The sequence below is a fragment of the Taudactylus pleione genome, unplaced genomic scaffold, assembly GCF_031769625.1.
Source record: "Taudactylus pleione unplaced genomic scaffold, aTauple2 ptg000113l, whole genome shotgun sequence".
NCBI classification, from domain to species: Eukaryota; Metazoa; Chordata; class Amphibia; order Anura; family Myobatrachidae; genus Taudactylus; species Taudactylus pleione.
The window spans coordinates 9790561-9817239 of NW_028284515.1; the positions used below are offsets into that span (position 1 = coordinate 9790561).

At 41.7% G+C, this 26679-nt stretch overlaps 1 protein-coding gene across 3 annotated transcripts in view; it reads right to left on the reverse strand.

Annotated features, from left to right (window-relative positions):
- Nucleotides 1-26679, reverse strand: part of PPP2R5E (protein phosphatase 2 regulatory subunit B'epsilon) — a 96253-nt gene that overhangs the window by 51324 nt on the left and 18250 nt on the right. For all 3 annotated transcript variants that reach the window (XM_088471235.1, XM_088471236.1, XM_088471234.1), the window contains exon 3: nucleotides 4977-5173. In XM_088471235.1, coding sequence (XP_088327361.1) covers nucleotides 4977-5173 — 197 coding nt within the window. The remainder of the gene's footprint in view (nucleotides 1-4976; nucleotides 5174-26679) is intronic.

Sequence of the window (26679 nt, forward strand, 5' to 3'; positions counted from 1 at the left end):
ATACAGAAGGTATAACTGGGGTTTGTTGGGGAACTCAGTAGATGACATAATGCACAGGAAGATCGCTAATATTGATCAACCACATTATCCAACAGCATGTGTGACCAGACTAAAGCTTAATAATACAGTTTGGCCATTATTTAAAAACAATTGCATCTTTGTGTGTGGGCAGAGTGATTGAACAATCTTTACTGGACAGGATTAATAAATTCTAAAATGTTCTAATATGTACAACGGATTAAGTAAAAAACTGCAAAAAAAATTTGCAAAACAATACCTCAATTAGTCTTCATTCTAGCACCCTGCACCTGTGACAACCTGTGCAGTTCTTTTCCTGCCAGGTGTGTGCTCTCTGCTCTGGTGCATCTAGCACACACTGGTCTGTATCTGAGCAGTTTGTCGCAGAGTGTGCTAGAAGCACCAGAGAAGAGAGCAACATGCCAAGCAGGAAAAAGGAACTGCATAGGTTGTGACAGGTGCAGGGTGCTAGAATAAACACTACTGAAGTAAAATTCATAAACAGCTGTGTTTCTGTGAACCTTAACCTCTGCCAAAGTTTTTATAACTGGCTATGGAAAAAAAAAAAAAAAAAAATCAAACATCCCTCTCTGATACTCATGTACATCAGTGATGTGCGGTGAGGTCAATGGCTGGTGACGCACATATGGAGATGAGTCTGAGTGCTGGGAGCCTGTCTCATCCCCTACTCACTGTAACTCTTCCCCTCACTGCATCCAGCTTCAGTGCCCATTGATTCTCCTATCAGCATCACGGTCTCTTCTCTTGCTGCTGCTGACTGAGCTCTGATCTCTAAACACTGCAGTGCATTTCCTGGTCACAGGACACTTCCAAGGTGTCCATCAATGCTCAAGGCCCACCCTCAGAGGCACGCCGCTATTAGCTCTCTTTCTGTGCAGCTTACTGCCCATGGTGTGGCCCCGCCCCCAGCTCTGCAAGTAGTGTGACTACACAGAAGCGAGGCTGAGCTGTTGCGGCCTTATCTCTCTGCAGTCGCAGGGAATGCCAAAGCTGGTGAGTGTTCATTATAAAAATGATTACAATAAAGAAAGAAGATGTTTATAAGTTATAAATATCTTCTTTGTACTATTCTAATAATTTTTATATCAAATCTCAGGAGTATGATGGGGGAGGCTCTGCCTCCCCTGCTTACCCTGACTACACATCCCAGGTGTACATGTTCCCATCATACTGTAAAGCAACTTGCATGGTTCTAGTATAGATGATCAAGATTTCATTTTACTTTGAGGAACCAATCAATAATATATATTTATGTCCTACTTGGTCAGTGATTAAAGGAACAGTTTGCACATACGAGTGAAGTAAACAGTTAAAGGGACGACTGAAAACTGCAGTTAAGGGATGTAAATATAAGCAGAGGAAGTACAGCTCTTGGCAGAGTCTTCTGTATTAGAAGCTCCACACACACACACACACACACACACACAAGACTCCTAGGTGAAACCAGAGGGCACTATATGGTGGCCTCCTGTCCAATCTTTATCCATTTACAACAAAAGCCTGGAGAGATCCACCAGTTCTGGCAGCACGTCATAGAGCAGGCAGCGTAAGATAGATAACAAATGAAGTGTCTGCAGAAATAGTCAATTCTTTTCTTTAAAATGCGGCTTTGTTTTCCAACCTTTAGGAATCTCTAACATTTTAGAATTAAATGATTAAAGATTGGTTTAATGAGGGGTGAGCGGATTCGGTTCTACTCGGTTCTACTCGGTTCCGTATCACATTGCAACGTAACCATAAAGACATGCAGTGATCTGGTTATGGATGCTTCCTACAGTGATAATGTAAAAGGCAGCACCCAGTGAGCAATACACATGTAACAGGGTAGAAACTTAAGGAGCATACACACTAGACGATATTTGAAACAATACGATAACACATTGGTACGTCAATTTCGCTTTATTGTCTAGTGTGTACTCACTAGATTGTTAACTATGCGCACCCCCGCGTGTCTAACGATATCCCGTGTCTGTACTTGCAGTACAATCTGGGGATATCGTTAGAGATGCCATGCTGATAAATGCAGCATGGCCCTGCCCCCTCCGCCATCGTTCGTCATTGCCTGTATCAGCAAGTGTGTATGCACTTACCTATACTCGGACCCGCCGCTGCCGATATTGCTGGGTACACACATCATTTAGTGTGTACCTAGCTTAAGAGGGGAATTCAGTTAGCATAGCAGAGATGTAGCTTCCAAGTTAAGTGCCCTCAGCTATATAAAATCTCACGCTTTAAGCCTGCCACTAGCGGATTTCAGCTTGCACCCTTCTTAGGGTGCGAACAGAAATCTGCGCAAACTAGTGCCTTGGGGCTAGTACCGGTCTTAGCGCAAATCGATAACAGACTCGCACCCGTCACTTAACCCAGGAGATGCAGTTTACCGCACCTATGCACGGGACACAATGAAGTAAATTGAATACTCCGGGCACTAAACCCATGACCTACATCCTCGCAATGCCACATGAATACCCCTTTAAGTTTCAAGAGGACTCAAAAATATTAGCACATAGCATAAATAAACTTAATAGAACATTATTCATAATTTTCATTGCAAAACTTGCATCTCACTAAATGTATAGCTTAGGAACAGAGTGAATAAGAGTATCAAATGTTGAACAATGCAAATATTTTGGAAATGTCACTCATCTCTCTAAATAAAGCTAAAAGTACATTTATCCTTTTAAGAAAGAAAACCAAAAGAAAGAAAAAAATAAAAAATAAAAATCAACACTATGGCACACATTATAAATTGCATACATAATATTAAATTATCAATACACAACAGTGAAATAACCAATACCACAGACGGGTGTGGTATAATGGTGCATATGCACGGTCAGATTTTTCTTCAGATCTGAACTATAAAGATTTTAAAAATCGTTCAATCGTTCATATCTGAAGGAAAATCTGACATCTGACATGTTTGTCAGATGAACGATGAACGATCCTGCTTGTCAGATAACGATATCTGACATCTGATGTGTTTGCAGTCAAATTTGGACAATTCCATTCATTTTAAGGCAGTCAAAAATTGTTTGTAGGTCAAATCGTTCATCTGACAAATCTGACCGTGTGTATGCACCTTAAGAGATAAACAGTAATTAGACAATGTCTCTAGATAGACACCAGATGTTAGACAGTGAATAGTTTGACGTTTTTCCCTGCTGAACTTTGTCCCTGTCTGACACACTAAAGTAAAGCTGGGTACACACTGAAAGATACATTGATCGGCCAATGTATATGCTGCCCATCGGGCAGTGTGTACCCGCGAAATGTTGGTGTACGTCGGCGTTCACCGACATATCGCATTGGCTGTGCTGCACAGCCGATGGACAGATATGTCTGCAGACATATCTGTCCATCGGCAGGTGTGTGCGGGAGGGCTGGAGACCTCCCGTACACAAGCAGTACCAGCCGCGGGGAGGGGGGCAGGACACGCCCACCGGGACATGCCCCCTGGTCGGCGGGACCCGAAGCCAGACACAGATGATGGCCGTTCATCTGTGTATCTGCAGATCACTCGATCTGCAGATATATCTGTATAGTGTGTACCCACCTTTAGACATGTAAAAAGGTCAACAGGGTCAAAAGTTCGACAAGAAAATGGTAGACAATTTTTTTTTTTTAGCCCTATTCTTCACCCTAACCCTTCCCTTGGTGCCCAACACTAACCCTCCAGTAAGTGCGTAACACTAATCAAATAATAATTAAAAAAAAATTAAGAAATGGGTCGACCATTTTCATGACGAACTTTTGTACCTGTCGACCATATGTACCTGTCGACCTTTTGTCATGTCGAAGTATTCACTGTCTAACATGTGGTATCTATCTAGACCAGGGGTGGGGAACCTTTTTTCTGCCGAGGGCCATTTTGATATATACAACATTATTTGCGGGTATGGTTTAGGCCATGCCCCCTCCATGTGACATCACATTTGGGCGGGGGTCACAATCGCCGGTGAATACAGCAATGTCTGTAGCATCCCAAGGATGTTTCGGGGAGCTGTAAGGGCAGCGGTGTGACCGTCTGAAGAGTCCTAAGGACGCTCCAGGTAGAACTGCTGCATAGATTCTGGCTGCAGGGTGCCATTCTAGGTATCCTGCTAGCCAAATGAGGCTAGCAGAAAAAAAGCTCTGAGGGCCAGACCAAATGATACCGAGGGGCTTATAAGACCCCGGGGCAGGAGGATCCCCATCCCTGATCTAGACATTGTCTAACTAATTACTGTTTATAGTCAGGAACCCACCCACAGAGGACCAAACAAAGCCTGACTTCTGCATTTACCCTAATATAATTGGGTCATAGCACTATATAACTATATGATGGGTTATACGGTAAACACACACAGACATATGATTGTTAAGGGTCTATGCCCACCCAGGTAATTCCCACATACAGCAATAATGGATGAAGACTTGCAAAGTTGATCGCAGGCCCCACTGTGAGTCTATTCACACAGTGATCAATGACACACTGGAACGCTGCAGCCCTTGAGACAACTTTAGTCAGAACTCCTCACCCCCACATAACTAGAACTCTGCTATTCATCATAATGTAGCACTGAAAACTAAACTGTGGGTGAACTTCTGTGTATGGGGGCTTTCCTCATCTTTATACATTTCTAGCAAGACCAAGAAAAGCAAGACTACAAGGACAAGAGAGAACCAGACACGTGGCTTATGGGGCCCATACATCTGGCTATCGGGGCAATTCTTCCGTTCTGCTGATGCCTGGGTCGGAACTATTCAGACACAAAAATCAGAATCAGCGAGTCGGGAATGTTAACATGCTGTATTTTGCCGATTCCACAACGGATCAGCGGAATGACGTAATCAGAACGGGAGAAATCGGCCTATAGACGTATAACCCCCACCTTAGAGCTATGCCAATCAGTAGATTGAGCTACAGGGAATAAAAGTAGCGATGTGGAACTCACCATTCTTACTACTTCAGGGTAGGTCTGTTCTGTGAGGCAGCCTCTGCTTATCGTGATGTAGTCCACCAACTCATTCAGAGTAGAGCGCTTGTATTCTTTCATTTTAAGATCAGACAGTGTATCCATGAAATCAAAAATGACACAGCACTGCTGAAGCTTCTTGAGGAACAGTTCAGGCTGCTCTGAGGTTGGGACGTCTGCAATGAAAAAAGAGCAAAAAAGAGTAAATAAGACTGATGTGCAGCTACGGCATTAGCAGAAATAAGTGCTACTTATTTTTTATCAAACTTTCCAAAAGCATAAATAAAATTTATACTGCTGCTTCTTTACAATGTCAAACACAGTTTCTAAACCCGGGTTCCATTTTTAAATTCAGCAAAAATTAACAGAAAGAAAATATTCTCTATGCGGAAACTTGATAGGTTGCGGCTATAAGGACATACAATTTGTTCATAGCCTCCGTTGGGGCAGTGGCCCAAGCAAAGAAAACATTAAATGCGCGGCACCTTTATTCAAAACAAACTTTTAAGCTGTTCTGTCCAGATGGACATACAGTATGCTCCTAAATTCTCCACTTCTGCTGACACTACCATAAGTGCAGAGAAACGTAAGTTATACAGAACTGCAAAGAAAGTGGCATTCTCTGATCTCCAACAGAACCTGGATATAACTATTACACTTCTATTAAAAAAATCGGTAATAATATAGCCAGGATAAACAGTCACTGTAAAGACTCAACTATGTGCAGAGGTATTCTCCATCGAGAAGTCTAGCAGTAGTACAATTCATTTACTACTAATAAAAAGCAAAGTTTGGATACTGTAATAGATTGTCATGTACATGACATGAACTGAATTGCTCCCAGAATCTAGTGCTCTCAATGTAGTCAAGATGGATTACCTTGTATTACGGTAATACATTTGAATATAGAACAGCAAGTCAAATGAAAGCAAGGAATATAAATGAAAAGAGGTTTCAGTCTAAGGGCCATATTCAATTAGCCGCGATAAGACTTTCGCCGGTGACGTCATTTTGCCATGTGAGAATTATCTCCGTATTCAATTCCAAAGACTTTCGCCGATGTGAAAAGTCTGCGCCTTGTAACCAACGGAAAAGATTCAGCTCTGAATGAAGGTAGGAAAAAAAGTGCAGAATTGGAGGTTTGGGGTGCAAAGTTGGGGGAACACCCCTGCAGCCTTGGGACAGCCCCCCAAATGGTACACTGCATAAAAAAAAAAAAAAAGTGTTCAAAATGCTTCAGATCACCCCAAAAAAGCACTTTCGTTTTGGGGGCGAAAAAATTTAAAGTTGGGGGACAAACTTAAAAACTAGCGAAATAGACTCCAGGGGGTCCCCAAGTATGCCCAAGCTGTTTTTTTTATTACAGGTGCTTGCTGAAGGTGCGTTTTTTAAAACCTCACTTTAACAATTTTTTAACCATGCTTGCACCCATTTTCATGTACCCCAAATTTGCTGGGACTACTTATTGTTGCCAAAAAAACCTGCTAAATGCTATTCTTCACCACTTGTGCAAATACACTGTTTAGCAGATATTGAGAACATTTAAGCACCCCAAATACCTTCAGCAGGGCTATTCAGGGGTATACATAGTGATCCCCCATGTCAGTGCATCTTTTGGGGTGGCGTCAGGCTGAATACTCCAAATCTGACAGCGCTTTGCCTGTTTGAGTTTCGCTGGGACGCGTTTTCGCATCCTTTGGAATTGAATAGGGCGAAAAGCGGCCACACGCATGGAAAGTGTTCTCTTCAAAAACACGAAATTTAGGTGGAAAGTCCGGCAGGCGAAAAGGATGGGACTTTTTGCGGCTAATTGAATATGCCCCTATGACTGCAATGGACAGATTACCCAGCCTTTTAAAAGGTACATAACAGATTGGTTTTCTTTTTATGGTATGATTTTTACAATTCGCACTGGCATAATTTCTAACATTGGTGTACCCTCCCCCCCCTACATTTGTACTGCCTTGGAAAGACCACCTGCATCTTCCTTTGTGACTTTACAAACCCACCTGGTAACACACATGGCTGAAGACATTACTGTAAAAGTCCTTCCCACTAAAACTTCAGAACATTCATTAACTTAAAGCTTTCAAGTTTTATTTTTCTCCTCCAAAATTCTGCTAGATTTACACTTGCCTTAAAAAGAATCATGAGTGTGAAGGGATCTCGAGACCTTGATTATTAATGGTGTCACTTAGGTGTTTGAATGCTTCCATTATATGCCTAAAATAAGTTAAAGGTGGTTTCCTGTAGGAGAGCACCTGGAATGACCAAAAGCCGTCTCACTGAAAGATAGGAATCCATCCTTTTGCCACCTGAAACCTCGTAACATTCAAATCGAAGCTGAAGAACAGCAGGGACAAAAAATTCTTTAAAAACATAATACATCCCTGGCGGCCAAATTTAAATAAAGTCAGCCTGCAAACCTAAATCATGTGGAATAAGGAAGTTGCAGTAGACAGGAAGAAATGGTATCCAAGTCATGTAGGCAGTTGTAGATTTGTAATGTCCTTGTATGCAACTCACACTTACCTGGTGGATATAACCATATCAAACAAACAGACAGACTATGACCGACTAGGAGTACTTTAGTATAACCAGTAGTTTAATATTTCCATTAATGTTTTGTGAGAAAAAAAACCCTTCCACACGATGCAATTTTTTGGTTTTAGTATCCCTTGTTGCCCCTCTTTCAAATAGTATTGTTATAGTATATAGAAATAGCCTCAATTACGATATTACGGGGTGCTAACACTAGCAACCAAAACAAGGTATACACAAGGTTGCAGAGAACAATCATGAACTACAACAAGGCGACTTCTGTTTCTCATCAACCTTGTGCATGGTCATTAACATACTAAAATATGGAGAGACTAGTCATACTTAATGGCAGGCAATATGACAGTGCATGTTAAATTCTGCAATAAATATATTCCTATACTCTGTACCTGCAGATCCGGTACAAAAAGGAATTTTTACTACAAGTTAGGAAGCGCCTATTGTGCAGTCCTGACTTAAGCCGGGTACACGTTACCCGACCTGCCAATGCAACGCTCAATGGTACGATATTTTGGGTGGTCCGTACACACTGCACGATCCGGTGTCCACCCGCCCGCTATAAAGTTCACCTGCACCATTCACCCTCCTGGCATCGGAAGCCGAGTCGCTCCATCAACTGTGCATGTACAGCTGACTGAACGACTCTAATGTCGCCGTGCGGGAGTGCGCATAGTGCATACACACTAGACAACGTGTCGGTCCAATTCACCATATCGTCCGAGAAATCATCTAGTGTGTAACCAGCATTAGACTTACATAAACAGGTCCAAGATAAAAAAAAAAACTTCTTTGCTTTGAGAGTACCATCAGTGGTCCAATATGTATAGCAGTTTTTCAGTGATAAAATATTTACAGAATAAAAATTGAAAATAAAATTCGGTACCAAACTCAGTTTTCCTTATAGCTAGTTTGAATGCTGAATGAAGATGAAATAGCTTTAGTCACGCACGATCTAAGCTGCCAATATGAAAACTATTGTATTATGACGCCTGAATTATTTATTAGATGACCTCCACAGGGGCTGTGTTTAAGTGATCAGTAATAGAAGTGAAGCGGACGCAGACTGGCAGATCCAGTTACACCTTGTTAATAAATAACATTATCATCGCTCACACAAAGCAGCTCCATTGTTGTTACAAATAATTACTCAGCAACTTGGAAAGCCTATCAATACTCGTCAACAGAGAAATAAAAAGGAGAGTATTTAACATGTCGGTCAAAGAGAAGAAAGCAGACACATTGAACCCGGCTATACACAGGAGCAGTCGAGGAATCATTAATGCCATGACAACCGGGGAGGCTGGAAGTAGGGAGTGAGTGCAGACATCTGTAGAATAGCCAAAAACACATCTATAGCATCGCATATGCTGTACAACAAATACATATACACTCACTTATAAAGTAGTGCTGTCACTACCATATTTATAGGTCATAGTGACAATACTGAGATATAAAAAGATACTGGCTAGAGCTAAATCAATGCTCATGAAAGTGCTGCCTAACCATTAACTCGGAACTAGAGACATGGTCAGGCTCTACAGAAAGCCCTGGTGCCATGCCCAAACTTTCAATTGAATAATTAAGTCAAAGGAGTAACACACCAGCCAGGTGTGGCAGAAATCTGATGTCTGAAAAGTGGGGGTCCCCTTAAAGACCCTGAGCTGCAAGTAGCTATTCTGCTCACCCCACCATCCAGTGTGCACCACAGATGTAAGGTGGGGAAAGTATTTACATTTCTGAAGACCAAATACTATTTTACAAAAAATTAACATCTGTGGTGGATTTAGGGAAGCTGGATGTCACAGGACAGGGCCACATGTGGTCCACAGATAGCCAGAATGAAAGCATGTCACAGGGACCTCCAGCCTTGCCAGACGCTCCTGTCTGTGAATAAGACACAGGGATAACCAAGCATTCTCCAACCACACTAAGGAAGGACAGAATAAAACAGAACATTTTATGCACAGCATATGGCTGATGTTCCTTACTCATTGCATACCGCTTAACAAATGCAAACAAACTTCGGGAGCTATTAAATTGATACATGGAGTAGGATTTACAAATGTGCATACATGGCTCGATAACGCAAAAACACTGTGCCAGAGGAAGGAAGCTTGGCACTGTCTTACACGATAGACAAGACATAAACTGGCAGCAAACGGAGCAGGCAGATCTGCAGCAATGACCACCACCTAATTACACACAGCCCATGGACATCTCTGCAAGTAATATTAGTATAAATCTCTGCATCTGTGTCTTCTCAGGGTCGCGCAGCTCTTTGCAGCATGTGACCATCTAGTGGGTGAGATCAGAGAAAATGGTGGAGTAACGTGATCAGGAGCAAAAGCTACCAACGAACAGTAGGAGCAGGACCTTCAAAGTAGTGGTGTGTCAGCTGGTGTTCGGAAAGGTAGGCAAAATAAATGCATGTGTGATATAGTCTATGAAAATTTTTTAAGATTGTATGCACCGAGTATATGTAGAAAGACGTAAACACCATGGGCCTGATGGAGTTGCAGAAAAAGTGGTCGCAATTCTGTCCGCTTTTTTTGATTAGAAGTCTCATGACAACACCTGCTGGTATTCTGATCCGGATGCATCTAAGCGACTGCACCACTATCAGCAACAGCCCTACGCTCAGTGCAGGAGTTCAGACCGACTCTGACTGATCTCTGCATACAGACAGCTCAGAATAGGAAGCAAACTTATGTATACGCGCACTGCAAATTATATTCAATATGTGAACGCTGCAATACCACCTAGTAATGCCCATTCTGCCGCGAGCAAGAAGCAACAAAGTTACGTGTCTCAGAATTGATAGTAAGTACTCACCATGCATTGCGAGTTGCATACTCATCTTAATTTGCTAAAAAGCATTTGGAATTGCCTGCAACTCATAATAAGTCACCTTGTGTGCACTTTAAGTTAGTAATATAATGCATAATTAGTTCTTTTAATTCTATGGGTATTAGGAATTACCTCGGACTTCCCATGACCTGTATTAAAGCGCTCTACGCAGTGTCTTGTGCTTTAAATGGTCACAGAGCCCTTATGTGAATCTCCTTAGTTTATAGTAAAGGTCAAAGATACAGCGGGTAAAATAAGTATTGAACACATCAACATTTTTCTCAGTAAATAGATTTGTATGGGGGTAATTGTAATGACATTTTCACCAAATGTCAGCAACAACCCATGCAATCCACACATGCAAAGACATCAAACCATAGATGTCCATAACTTAATTTATGTGTAATAATGTGAAATAACACAGGGAAAAAGTATTGAACACATGAAAAAAAGGGAGGTGCAAAAAAGGCATGGAAAGCCAAGACACCAGCTGAAATTATCAGTAATTAGAAAGCAATCCTGCCCTTGTCAGTGCAAATTAATATAAACTGGTTCAGTCCCAACTGATGGCCTATAAAAAGGGGTTCATTACCAAGGTGTCACACAAGAAACATCTCATGATATGTAAAAGCAAAGAGCTCTCTCAAGACCTTTGCAACCTTATTGTTGCAAGACATAATGATGGCATTGGTTACAGAAGGATTTTTAAACGTTTGAATGTTAAAGTGAGCACTGTTTGGGCCATAATCCGGAAAGAACATAATTTCACCATAAACTGGCCACGACAAGGTGTTCCTCGCAAGAGTTCTGTCAGAGGAGTGAGAATAATTATCAGAAGAATTGTCCAAGAGCCAAGGACCACTTGTGGAGAGCTTCAGAAAGACCTGGAATTAGCAGATACAATTGTTTCAAAGAAAACAATAAGTAATGCACTCAACTGCCATGGCCTGTACGCACGCTCACCACACAAGAAAAAGCATGTTTAAGCTCGTTTAAAGTTTGCAGCACAACATTTGGACAAGCCTGTGACATAATAGGAGAATATAGTCTGGTCAGATGAGACCAAAATGGAACTCTTTGGTTGCCATAATACACACCATGTTTGGAGAAGAAATGGCACTGCACATCACCACAAAAACACCATACCAACAGTGAAGTTTGGAGGTGGGAACATCATGGTGTGGGGCTGTTTTTCAGCATACGGTACTTGCATACTTCATATGGTTGAACGAAGGATGAATGGAAAAATGTACAGAGACATTCTTGATAAAAATCTGCCGCCATCTACCAGGATGCTGAAGATGAAACGAGAGTGGACATTTCAGCAAGACAATGATCCCAAACACACAGCCAAGGACACTCTCAATTGGTTTCAGTGAAAGAAAATAAAGTTGCTAGAATAGCCCAGCCAATCACCTGACTTGAATCCAATTGCAAATCTATGGAAAGAACTAAAGATCAGAGCTCATAGAAGAGGCCTATGGAACCTACAAGGTTTGAAGACTATTTGTGTGGAAGAATGGGCCAAAGTCACACCTGAGCAATGCATGTGACTAGTTTCTCCATACAGAGGGGCGTCTTGAAGCTGCCATTACCAACAAAGGCTTTTGTACGAAGTATTAAATTTCAGTAGGAGTGCTCAATACTTCTTTCCTGTGTCATTTCACATTATTACACATAACTTAATTTATGGACATATATGGTCTGATTTCTTTGCATGTGTGGATTCCATGGGATGTTGCTGACATTTGGTGAAAATTTCATTACAATAGCCCCATTATAAATATATTTACTTAGAAAAATGTTGATGTGTTCAATACTTTTTTTACCCGCTGTATATATTAAAATTGACCTTTTTAGAGATCCTTATAATGGCTGCAGGAAGCAACATTGGTACTTATGTTCGTGTACATATAACGCACTCTTCTTCCTTTACAGAACTTCCTGGATACGAGATCCAGCTGCTGTATATGTTCGAGAAATGGGTAGATGGGATGGTTCTAAATAGCATCCAAGAGCATGCAATGTATCTATCTTAATATCAACTTTACAATATAAATAGAAAGGGTGTTTGTTTTAAACAGTCTCTCAAGATTTTACACAATCCCTCAAAATGTAGCAAGGATTTATTCTCCTTGTAACCTCTGAAAATAGTATCACAGGGACATTACCCTAAGACATTTTCTTTGAAACTAGGTTTTGCAGAGTTATTTTTGATAATAGCCAAACAAGGGTAACCATGACTATGAGAGGACTTTCTGGAGATATTCAACGATCAAGCTATGCAATATCATGCAACTTGAATATCATAAACACTGCTCCATTGGAGCCTCTGCTTAAATTTCTTTCAGATCAAGAAGCAGCCACAGACTTGCATTATAACAAATTAAACTATAAAGAGAAATGTATGTCTCACTGCCACATAACAACATAAGACACTTTTGTCAGGCTTGATGACCAGACTACATTCCACGTTTCGGTAAGCCATTATCACAGTTATTCATTTTCAGTATCAAATTAAATTTTTCAGATTAAAACGTTTTTATTTTAGGTCATCGCTTAATGGAAATGAAGCACAATGGATAAAGGTGCCCAACCTCTCCATTTACGAGGCCTAAGGAATGTTATGAAGGAGTTAAAGCGCACTTGTCAGCATCACGGCTCTGGGGGTGGCCATCTTGAGGTGTAAGCCATGAGCTCTCAAACTCGGTCCTCAGAATCCCAAACAGTGCATGTTTTCCAGGTTTCCACACAGAATCACAAGTGAGATAATAAAATCCACCTGTTGATCTTTTCAAATGTGTCAGTGAGTAATGAATACACCTGTGCACCTGCTAGGTGACCTGGAAAATGTGAACTGTGTGGGGTCGTGAGACAGAGCTCGAGAACCACTGGGGTAAGCCAATACTGATAAGAATGCTGACTATCACATACCTCCCAACAACACCCATTCCAGGAGGGACCAAATGCTCTGTTCTTGGACTTCTCAATCTACGACGTCACATGTGGTGAAACAACTCTCATCAATTAACTAGTACAACACAGGGGACGGCAATCTTAAATTAAGAGGGAAGTCCAGGAACACAGCATTTTGTCCCTCCTGAAGTGGATGATGTTGGGAGGTGTGCTATCACTTCACTTGGAACCAGTGACATCACAAAGACACCAGTAGCCAGTTCTGTGCACAACTGAGTCTCAGTGAGGTCACGGATTACTGAACGGATAGGTCACACTGTCACAAATATTGAGTTAGCCCACATATAAGATTGCATGCACTCTGGGTAGGGAACTGTTAACTAGATAAAATATTAGCACATATTTAACAGTAAATTAAAAGGCTCCTTTGTTAGGTAAAAAGAGACTTGTTTATATTAAAAGTGGTTTGCTTACATAAATTATTTTAAATATAGCCTAGAGATTGAATAAGGAGCAGAGTATGTTAATAAACTGAAAAAAATCCTACACAGAAAAAGAAATTCAGAGGACAGAACTCTGGATAATAAACACTGAGATCAACGTGCCCACAGGTATATATTTAAATGTATTTTACACGCATTCTAAGGGGGAATTCAATTGTTTTCCGGTATTTCCATTCGGACCATCCTTAGGTGGCGAGCAGAAATCTGTGATAAGTCCTGGTTTTGGCTGTCCCAAACTGATGTTTTACATTGCTAAACCCGGTCTAATTGGGCTCGACAAACACGATAATTAACGGGCACCCATAAATAATGTAATTGAAACATTGGGTGCCCATTAATTAGCAAGCCTTAAAAAACGATTGAATCGTCCCTTTAATGTTTGTGCAATACAAGTAAACATTGTCTTCATAGCTACTGGTGTGTTTTATGTCATATTACCTTGCAGCAGTATTTTTTGTTAAGACTAGGGATGTGCAGGCTCGGATAGGTTCGAGTTTGCACGTGGAGTTCGGATTTTTCCCTCCAAAAAAACGGAACTCAGAACGAGGCAAAACGTCATCTTACATGGACGAACATCATCATTCCTGGTCTTTTGTCCAGGAATGATGATGTTCGTCCATGTAAGATGACGTTTTGCCTCGTTCTGAGTTCCGTTTTTTTGGAGGGAAAAATCCGAACTCCACGTGCAAACTCGAACCTATCCGAGCCTGCACATCCCTAGTTAAGACTGCTGCTTGTACCATTTATGTGTATTTCCATGTTTAAACCCATCAAAAAAAACTAAACCAAAACCTGTCAAAATGTTGTACTGTAATTATTTATTTTTACTGGTGTAAAGAAAAAGAAAACAGGTCTCTTACAACAATGGGTATGTGGCCTACAGGTAACTTGTCGTTTATAAACAGCATGGATGTGCAGGCTGACAGAGAACCTCTGGGGGAAAGGGACAAAACTTTTAGCCAATGACCACTCTGACCTAATTGTGAGTTGAATAGATGAAGGTACGATTGCTCAACCCTTCAAGCAAAAACCATCCAAAGGGGCGAAGGTTTGACAGACTGTACCAGACAACCTTATTCACAGGTGTAGCCAAGCAATGAAACCGAGGCAGTACCAAAATGAAGGGAATGGGATTGAAATACCGGCGGTATTTTAAATCTCGTCAACAGATGCCGACAGGATGAAGATTATGACTGGAGCAAGCAAATACCCTAACCCTCCCCTGTCCTCCCCCCCCCCTAACCCTCCCTTTAGTGGTGTCTAACCCTAATATCCCCCCCTAGTGCCCAACCCATACTCCCCCCCGGGAGTGCCTAACCCTAACCCCCTCTTAACACTCCCTAAACCTAACCCTCCCCTAAAAGCACAGTGGAAATTATTCAGCGTGAAACTAAATTAGCTCTTGTAAAACCATTCTATAAACAGTTGAGAGAAAAATCAGAGCCAACATTAAAGATATGCATGCAGTAGCTGTACTCCTGCACTAGCTTTCATAATCAGATCAAGCTTTAATTATTGCCATTGAAGCTAGACCAGAATAGGAGCAGACTTTGGAGTTTTTCAAAAGGCAAATTAATATATTAATACAACTGCAGGAAGGAACTCTGAGCAAGAAAAGAGACTGAGAACAGAATCAGCTCCTGGAGAGATTATATGGAAGCGGAAGCATAATGCAGACTAGTTGTACAATACGAAACCATACCTGTGAACATATGCAAAGCGGCAACCATGACATGTGCAAGATTTCCTTCCAGCAAAAGTCACATTCACTTACAGTACATCAGTGTTTTTAACCATTTTTTTTTGCTTCCGAATAAAAAACATTTCGCAATTAGGCTTTAACAGGACTCTCTCATGTAACAAATACAACTATCCATCACGTGCAAGGAAAAAAGAAAAAGCTGGAACCCACACAAAAAAGCAAAATATATGCAAAAGCCATGAAAAAAGCACTCACAAGTATCAGTGGTGCATTCAGAAATCAGTCAGTCACATCACTGGCTACAGTCACCATCATCATGTGTTTGCACCTGCCCTCATACCCCCTTGGACAGACAGACATACAGGGGTGTCATCACACACCTATCCCTTTTGTGCCATATGGCTCAAGATGCCTGACGCGATTCCCGCGCTGCGTACACGTACCTCAATTTTTATTACTTTGTTCCGTAATCTTGCGTCTTAGGCGGGTATTTTTCTATTAGCAGCGCTAAAGTAGTGCTGCTAATTGATCGCCTGGGACTATCCAATTAGCCCCTAAGTGCTGCCCGACACTGATACTTATCGTGGATATTTTCACGATAAGTATCCACGATAAGTGCCATTTTTTCACCACATAAATGGCGGAACCACATAGTATCCTCGAGCTGATCACGGATCCTATGCGTTTTCGGGAAAAATATCCTATTATTTCAACTGAAATAATAGGATGGGGGTACGGCGAAAAACTGGGATAAACGGCAAAAAGTCTCAGTTTACGCCGATCACAGCTATTTGGATACCCCCCTTAGTTCACAAATAGTGTACTAGGTTTTTCGTTGCTAATGAATTGGTATAAAGTCGCAGACTACACATAATTATGCATGGTGAGGGTCACTCCTATTGGATCCTGCCTTGTGTACTTTTTACTCAAACTTTCTTTTTCCTCAGTCATGCATCTTAGGGCCGGATTCAGCACGATCGCAACTGCTAAGGCGTACGCAGACGGTCGACTGTTGCATACTGCGCATGCATGGCAGTGCACAAAGTCATCACTGCGATCGCACAGGTCACGCAGACCACGGAGAGCCATCGCAGAGCGAGCGATAGGCTGAGCGTTTAGGGGGTGGTGACGGGGGAGTGGTTTGAGAAACGCAGACGTGCCTGTCAGTTTGAACACCGTTCCCAGGGCGTGCATAAATTAGCCACTGAGATGGCATATGCAGCTTGATTACTCAATGCGTTCAACAAGACTTACAGTTTCAGCAGGAGGTCTGACCGATGTATACGCAGCACTGAGGTATTACGGATGTGAGAGCGCGGTAGTGGGCGTCTCTATGCTGGCTGAGAGACGACTTTGTGATTGCATTCATTAGCATATTTTCGCAGCAGGCCTCCATGCTATTACGGAGCTGCAATAGCGATCCATGCTGAATCAGGCCCTTAGTTCGCAAATAGTGCACTAGGTACTTCGCATTAGTGTTTTGGCGCGGCTAAATAGCAACGTATATGGCGCAATTTGGGGATAAGTGAATGTGGACCCATCTGTATGCATCTCTTCACAGGGCGGCATTTACGTGAACACTCTTACTGCATATTAGACAGTCCTTTCTCTCCTCCATTTAGCCCAGGTCTGGCCAACCTGTGGCTCTCCAACTGTTGTGAACTACAAGTCCCAGCATGCCTTGCAACCGTTTTAGCATTCCCTAATAGCAAAACTGTAGCAGGGCATGCTGGGACTTGTAGTTTCACAATAGCTGGAGAGCCACAGGTTGGCCAGGCCTGATTTATGGTGCATACACACGATCAGATTTTTCCTTCAGATATGAACGATAACGATTTAAAAATCGTTCAGTCGTTCATATCTGAAGGAAAATCGTTCATATCTGACATGCCTGAACGATGGACGATCAACGATGCGCGTTCCCGTTTGTCAGATAACGATATCTGACATCTGATGTGTTTGCAGTCAGACTTGGACGATTCCATTCATTTTAATGCAGTCAAAAATCGTTCAATCGTTCAAATCGTTCAAAACTTTGGTAAAATCGTTCAAATCGTTTAATCGTTCAATCGTTCATCTGACAAGTCTGACAAATCTGACCGTGTGTACGCTCCATTAGCCTATCCAGGAGGAAACAGGTGCGTCCAATTCACACATATTTGCATGTGCAGAGTGATTTTGTGTATTTTTCATTATGCAAGCACTTGCTCTGATCTTACTCTCCATCAGCCCCAATAAACCCAAGGCCACGTCAGCCCCTCGTCAGTAATGCATTCACACATGGCATAAGCACCCAACACAAGTATTAAAAATGTCAGATGCAATATATAAAATGCTAAACAACATAACTTCAGAGTTAGCTATTAACATAAATCTTCCAAATGCATTCTTCTGAATCACTAACTCACAACATACCTACAAAATCTGCTCCATATAAACCTTTAAAGCTATGAAAGGGTACAGTCCGCAGTGTTGGTCAGTGGAGTAAATGCGGCTGAAAGGCCTATTGTGCATGTCTTCAGTGAAAAGCGTTTTAATTGGAGAATGGAGCAACAGAAGGGGTGTTCGGCTACCGTGCGCAGCGTAAAGGACAACACTTTAATGCTAAACCAACAAAACAACAGTACACTATAGGGTGTAATCTGACGAGTCTCCCTCACAAGAGATAATTGCAGTATATAGACAAGAGATGCAGGAAGGCTCAATGAGACAGATAAACCAGTTAACCCAAAAAAGATTAATCATGTGGAGTGTGGACTAATTTTCATACTTTTGAGAGTGCTGTTGAGAGTTAGATTATTCCACAGCAACTGAAGTGTTAATAGTTGCATATAAAACACAAGATATTTAAACTCCTGCATGTAATATAAAAATAATCATGATATGTAATGTCATTGCTTATAATCTGAGCTCTAAGGTCATCACTTTGGTGTTCATTAGTATTAATATTAATGAATTCCAGTACTCTCACCTAGAAGTCACCCTGGATTTCTGTAACCTGCATTAAAGGAGTGAAATTTGTTCTAGGCAATGTGCAATTCAATGTGTTACTTGTGGCCATGTGCTCTGCTCTTTGTTATTCCTCTGTTTGGATGCGTTACAGACAAGTCATGTGGTTATAGTTCTCCTGTGTTCACTGAATGCACCAGAGTACATTTTCCCCAAGTGTGCCCATCAGTCCTCCTTTACGAAGAGCCTGTACATAGATAACTATTGTGACAAGATGAAGTGCCCGACACAGCAACAAGTGATTTGAGCAGAAACTACTATTGCTGCATGACATGTAGAAGCTACATGGTAAAGGCCCCCATAAACGGCGCGATATATACGTGCCGATCCGCCGGGGCTGTACATCGCATCCCCAGATCTTCCTGCAGAATCATCTGATCTGGGACGCACGTACGATCCCATTCATATGGATGAGAGGGATGGCGGCATAACGTGCGGTCAGCGGGGACCGCATGATTGCCAGCGGTAACAGCACGGTCCGTCTGCCGACGGATCGGCAGTCGCACTACACGGTGCATCACTCACTGGCTGCAAGTTAACTACATGAAATTATGTTTTCACTTGCTGAAACTACCTGTGCTTTCCCTGGATGGAAACCCCAAAGCTTTAATGAATGAAGTCATGGGGCCTCCATAGAGATTCTCATCCACCAGAATGACTGCTCACTACAGATAATAATGAAAATAACGTAGGTGGTGGGGAAATGGGGAGGGACTGTTGTTGTTGCTATATCTGGCTGGCAATGAACAGAGACAGACATGAGGTTGATGGAGACAGGACTGTAATGTGGATACAATGTAGTGAGAGGTTGTTTGGCACTGGGCTTTATATATACACAGGTTGAGTCTGCAATATCCAAATATTCCGTAGTACGGAATCATTTTGGCATGACTGAGATAATGAAACCTTTGATTCTTGATGGTTCAATGTACACAAACTTTGTCTAAGGCACAAATTATTAAAAATATTGTATAAAAATTACCTTCAGGCTCTGTGTATAAGGAGTATATGAAACATAAATGAATTTCATGTATGTACACAAACTTTGTTTGAGCCAAAAAATTTTTTGAAAATACTGTACACAATTACCTGCAGGCTGTGTGTATAAGGTGTATATAACACATAAATGCATCCTGTGTGTATATTTGGGTCCCATTCCCAAGATATTTCATTATGGTATGCATTATTCCAAAATCCGGAATATTCCGTTATCCAAAATACCCCTGGTCCCAAGCATTTTGGATATGGGAGACTCAACCTGTACTGTGCACATAGCTGTAACTGGGAAGCAGAAAAATAAGGGAGATTCCCTCCAGCACACTGCCGCAATATCAACAAAAATACTTGAATCCTACATAATAGAAACTCTGTGGTTCAGTGTAAACCCCGCCCTTTACTAGCACCTGTGCGGTGTCATTAAGCTGATGTGAGCGACCTCCATACTTTTTGTTTGCAGTTCTGAGAGGCATGAATGGAGCCAGCATTGGGAGGATGTGCTGGTCCGTATAGTGCCATGTGGAGGTTTCTAAGGGTAACTCTTAGGTGAGTCAGATCCCGGCTTATATACATGTGCTGTTATTATGCAGTACATTAATTGTAATTATATGACCCAGAGTGGGTGCTACTATTAGGTAGCAATAATTATTTTGGGGTGAGCGTTTGGGAGTGGGGCCCCCGGGTTGTGGGTTGTTCTGGCTGGGCCTTTTTCAGGGCATCACCACTTCATTCACAGATACTTTTTCATCACATTTCTGTTTGTTTATTATTTATGTCATTTTAATTCTTCCTCATTTCATTAACACTTATTGATTATTTTTACACATCTATACTCTACACTTCACTATCACCTTTGGTCCCCTTTTTGTGTGATGCCCTGGGGATGGTCCTTGGCTGGAATTTTTTGGGGTACCCTGCTCCTCGGATGTGAACCCCTTAATGTTAGGGACGCCAGTATAGAGGAGCCTTGACGCTGGCCTTGCGCTTATTCATATATTTGCAAATGTATGTAACTATTATCTCTGAATCTCTATTATCATGTAGGATTCAAGTATTTTTGTTGATATTGCTGCAGTGTGCTGGAGGGGACATCCGGAAATCCTGCTGGTTCCCAGACCAGTTAATTCAGTAATCCTGCTGGCAGCAATACCTAGCATATCTGGAAATCCTGCTGGTTCCCAGACCAGTTCATCCAGCAATCCTGCTGACAGCTATACCTGCTGCTTTATTTGAATGTTAGATTTAGGTAATCCGCAATTAATATCTGAAGTCTGCTGCAGAACATTACTCCTGATGTGCTGCTTTATTTGATTGTTAGATTTAGGTAATCAGCAATTAATATCTGAAGTCTGCTGCAGTCTTATAATATTGTATATAAATTGCCATAAGTACTATCTCCAGTCTTTAGATTGTATGTAGGCATGATTGATCTTAAGTCCTAAATGTTTGGTATGTGCTACATGTTTGTTTAAGCCATTTTATTGCTGGGTCTGTATTGGCTGGTCAGTGGGGGGGTTGTCATTAATTAGGACGCACACTTGGCAACATCTCTACTTAAATATCATTCACCAGGCTTGTTTAGCCTTGGCTGGAGTTAGCAGACTCCTAAGTGCAGAGTCACAAGTGCAAATAGATTTTTGGGAAAATGTCAGGGTTAGACCAGTGTTAAACCGAAGGAAAAACAAAATGAGAACATTTCATCAAACACAACTAAATTGCTATCAATACTGCATATGGACACCTATGGAGCATCAAGTGTGAGTTCACTACCTCTTCACAACAAACACCTGCTGCCTGCATAACCAGGACATGCAACACTGAGCTCCTTGTCTGGTCATTGCTAAGACATTCTCTCACTTGCTACTATTTGGCTGCCTCTTTTTTTTCTAAAAACTAAATTCTTATTTGAACCAATGCAAAGTAACCTCTAAACCTTGCATATATACGGTCTGATTTAACATTGCTTTTGCCTAGTCTCACAACTTTGAACTTCATTTTTTATTACTCATTTTCAAAACCCTTTAAAAACACGTATATTCCCCTTTAAAAAAAAAAAAAAAACTTTTGCCATCAAGCATACGCATTCACCAACTGTGTTCTTTCACCAGCATTTTTGAAAAACCTTCAACACTGTAGTTCTCACACATACACTATTCTTACCTTATCCACACCGTGACCATGTTTTCTTCAAATTCTCTATTTACTCAGTGCCTACCTAATCCTTTATTCTGCCCCTTACCCACCTCTATCCTTCCCCCTTAGTCTCCTCCACTTCTCTCCCCTCCTTTGTCTGTATGCTTCCCCTCTGCTTCCCTCCTTCTCTCCTGTTACTCCTCTTTCATTCTTTTCTCCCCCACAATGGTCCTACTACTCAACCACTAAGCTCAGCACCCACCTTCCTCTCCCTATCACTTCACCACACCTTCATCTACGTCACACTAATATCCCTCCCTCTCCTACTAATGCATCCAACCTCTCTTACCTATTGATCATTTCCTTCCACTCCTGCCTCCAAGATCTCGTCTGTGCTGATCCCTACCTCTGGAACTCCCTCCGTCTCCCTATCCGACTCTCCAAATCTTCAAATGGGGTCTCAAGACTCACTACTTCAAATCCTTCCAGCTCTCATCCTAACCTGCTGCTTACATGCTTCTTCCTCACTGTCTACCCTATCTGTGTCACCCCTGTCTGTCTCCACCCACTCAAGAATGTAAGCTCTCACGAGCAGGGCCATCTTCCCTTATGTGCTTTTCCTTCCTCACTCATACGAACATCTACTCAAAACTCTCCACAAGTGCACTTAACACTTGGTAGCTGACGCCCTGCTGCTTTTTTGAGTGTTATGATGGCTGCAGCAATGTTTGTAAACTAGGTTCTTATTCTGTATGGTCTTATACTGTATGTCGCTGTTTTAAGAGTTTCTCATTTGTTAATGTACTTTGTGAAGCGCTGCGGAACCCTTGTGGCGCCATATAAATAAAGGATAATCATCATCATCATGAAATCCTGCTGGTTCTCAGACCAGTTCATTCAGTAATCCTGCTGCTCAGTCCAATCAGCAAGTCTATCTCCTGGTTCCCAGCCCAATTCATCAAGCCCACCTACTGGTACCCCAACCAGCTCAGTAGCCTTCCTGCTGGTCCCAGTCCGGTTCCTCCAAGTTTTCAGCTGGTTCCACTCAAACGTTACAAGTTTCCTATTCCTGTCATTTATCATCAAAGGCAGTTCTCACTGCCATACAATTCATATGCAAATAGAGCTATTTACATCATCCATGAATCCAGTCAAGCTGGTCTCCGCTGAATCCAGTTCAAGGTAACTCTCAAACACCAACCGTGACACAATTATGGAGTAACAAATTACTAAAAGTACGATCACCAAATCAGATAAGATGTTGACAGTTTCAAAACAAACTGTCAGTATAAAATAAACCATGATGTGCATACCGCACACAAAGTAGAATGATCATAAAGTATAGCTAACCGAAACAATGTCATGAAGTGTCAAGGTATAACACCGGTATAGACAGAAATTCAAGACCATTCCATCAGTCAACATATAGGCCCGTATTCAATTAGGGAGCGAAAAGTCCATGCTGGACTTTTCGCTCCACATCGGAGGTTTTACGGGGATAAAGAATCGGGTGCGCGCCCGCTTTATCCCCGTATTCAATTTCAAATGCGAAAACGGGACCCGGCGGAAAGGTGAGTATAGGAAAAAATTTGGACATTTTTGGGAAAGCATCCAGGGACCCCCCTAATGAGGTCCTGACATGGGGTATCATTATGGGTACCCCCATTTTGGCCTGCGGAAGGTAAGTATGTTTTTTAAATAGCCGCTGCAGGTGTTTTTTCCCCCCGACAGGGAAGAAGTGATAAAGAATAGCACTTAAGATTTTTTTTTTTTTTAAATTAGTTATTCCTATCAATATTGGGGAACATGAAAATGGGGGTAAGCATATTTTTAAGTCCCTAAAGTTAAATTTTAAAATTGTGCAAAAATGCACCTTCCGCTACTCTGCGCAATTAAGAAAACACCTGCTGCATACTTGGGGACCCCACCAAAATTCATTTCGTTAGTTTGGCATTTTGTTCCCCTATTTTTTTTTTTTTTCACCCTCATATTTAAAGTAAATTTTTTGGGGTGTCCAGATTTTTTTTTTTTTTCTTAAATGATACTCCCAGAGGTGCAGGTTGATTTTTTTAAGCCTGCACCCCTAAACCCCAATTCTGCACTTTTTTTCGCCATGTTAAACATGGTGAAAAGTTTTCCATGTTTTCTTACAAAGACTTCTCGCACCGGCGAAAAAAATGTCTTTGAAATTGAACACGGGGATAATTCAAATAGGCGAAATAGACGTAATCGGCGATAAATTCCGACTTTTCGCTGCCTAATTGAATACGGCCCATAGTCTGACTGTATTAACTAATAAAATATGGATCACCATATCAGCGTGAACAAGACGACAAGGGGTAGTAACACGGGGGTCAGGGGAGAGTCAAAGACCATGCATTAATTTGAAGTGCAAGGCAAAACAGGCAAGCTACATCAGATCAAAATTTATGGAAATTTCAACTTGTGGCACAAGGAGATTTTTTCAAATTATTTTAAAAAAAAAAAGAAAAGAAGAAAAGTCCAACTTGACTCCACAGAGCAAAATATCTGTCTAGTGGGAAGGCGAGGACACTGTGATATGACCAGATAAATCACAACCTTTCTACCAGTGAAAGTCAAGGCCAATGTGTATAACCACGACTGTTCCTTATGCCGGGCATACACTATACAATTATCGGGGCGATCCCCCCCGATATCAGCAGATCCCCCCAGATAATTGTAGTGTGCGCGCAGGCGACCAGGGGTAAAATATAGATCGGTCAGGCGTGGCGGATTGTCCAGCATGCCCATCAAATGCAATATTTTGCATGTTAAATGTCGGCCACATTGGGCAGTGTATGCCCAGCCACGGCCGACTGAAAAGCATTTCCCCTGCTCCTTCACAGGCAGGAGCACAGATATTGAGGACAATGCACTGAAATATCTCACAGTGTATGTCCGCGATATCTGCTGGGTGTCAGGTTGGAGATAAAATGTCTGTAGGTCTGATAGGCATTTTACCTGGCAGTGTATGCCCAGCATTAGCAATCATCTTTACCCCATGTTGTAGCATGTTAGGTGATGTACTCCTTCTGTTCGATTCCAGACTGGCACACACTGGCCCAATGATCTATTAACTAAAAGGCTTTGGTGTTCCAACACTATCTCTACATAGATACCTTCTATTAGAAAAGGGTGACACAGTACCAGCATAAATGGATAACTGCTGTAACCAATATGAAAAGAACCAGATATGTGTTTTAGCATGTCCTAGATCAGTGGATCCCAATCATTTTCCAACTGGGTACCCCCTGGCAGCCCATTCGCATTAGTTGTACCACAAACATTGGCAAAGCACTACATTTGTAATGAATATACAGTAATTGCTACGATAGAACCGTTTAGGCACAGCTGTATATAATAGCAATAAATGTGCTGTAAGCAAGAGTTAAAAAAACAAAACAAAAAAACAAACAAACACTGACTAGAACAGAATAAGTTGTACATATATAGGTGGTACAAATTACAATTTATGGGTTATACTAATTTTGTTATTAGGTTCCTACTGTGATGCATGGGGCTAGAGACCCCTAAGACACTGCTTTCCCTAGGAGTACAATTAACTCCTGGATGTCTTACCTGCCATTATAGAAAATCTTTCAAGCATCCCTGACAGTTACAGCAAGTAAACCAGATTACAAAAGGTTGACCTAGATGAATGCAAGCTCATATCAAGTTTGTTGTTTGGGTCACTACATTGAAAGCATCAAAATGTAACATTTCATTCAAGCTTTACTAGCGATAAGTAGAACTTGAGCGATTACAAAAGTACAAGATCACGTTAGAGACACAAGCACAGTGGGCCACTAGACACTCTGCAAAGTAACAGGATACAGCTATGCTCTTCTATAAATGAAACAGTGGTACAAGTTGCAAAGCAAGAGACGCCTATGTGCTTATAAATTATCTTCAATCAACTCATATTACATCCAGATAAAACAATGTGTGCACAAACCAAATGTTTAACAACATTGGAAACATGTCACATAAACATATTACCTGCAGCTTTTTATGGGAATGAATGAATGCTACCCAGGAGAAGTCGGCTTTCATGTTCAATAACACTGCACAGAGCGCTTACGTGGATTTCGCTCTGCAGTTATAGAACTAAAAAGAGGTGTGTAGGTGTAAGGCACTGATCCTTAGTAACCACTAACAATGTACACTTGTGGGAGACCTCAGCAAACAAGACACTGTCTTAAAGACAGAGTTGCGTGCAACAGAAATAAATCTACAGCATTTATTTATAAAATGAGATTTGTCATGGTAATCCCTTTTGAAGGAAAAACTATTTTCCGTAAACTGCCCTGGTCGATATGTAGATAAGCACTGGAGGATCTATGGCAGTGTTTCCCAACCTCGGTCCTCAAGGCACACTAATGGTCCTGGTTTTAGTGATATCCATGCTTGAGCACAGATGGTAAATCAAAATAACTGAGATACTAATTAAGTCACCTGTGCTCAAGTTTGGCTATCCTTAAAACCTGGACTTTTAGTGTGCCTTGAGGACCGTGGTTGGGAACCTCTGATATATGGCATAGAACAAGCTACACCAGAGGTGTGCAGCTTATAGGTTGGGAAACCAAGTGAGTTGCCAGGATGTACTTTTGGTGTCACAGGAAAAAATAACATGTCAGATGATGATGATTCAACCCTCTGATGTACTGCAGATTATCTCTGGAACAGTCAGTGAAAGCTCTCTGTGCTCCCATACAGGTGTGAAGGAAAATGTGCAGTGATTATGGGCCTGATTCAGAGATGTAGATGTCGACGCAGCGGAACGATCACTTTGCCACTGGACTTTAGAAAAACGCAGTCATGACCGTTTTCGGAGTCTCTGCGAATCGTTCGCACCCTGGCGTCTTAGGCATGACGCTCATTCTAAGACAGCATAGGGTTGCTCAGAGGTGCCATGTGCGGCCGATGTTTCCGCTGTTTTATGTAAGCGGCGGAAGCAAGACGCCAGAGGTGGGCGTCTCCGTGCACAAGAGAGTCA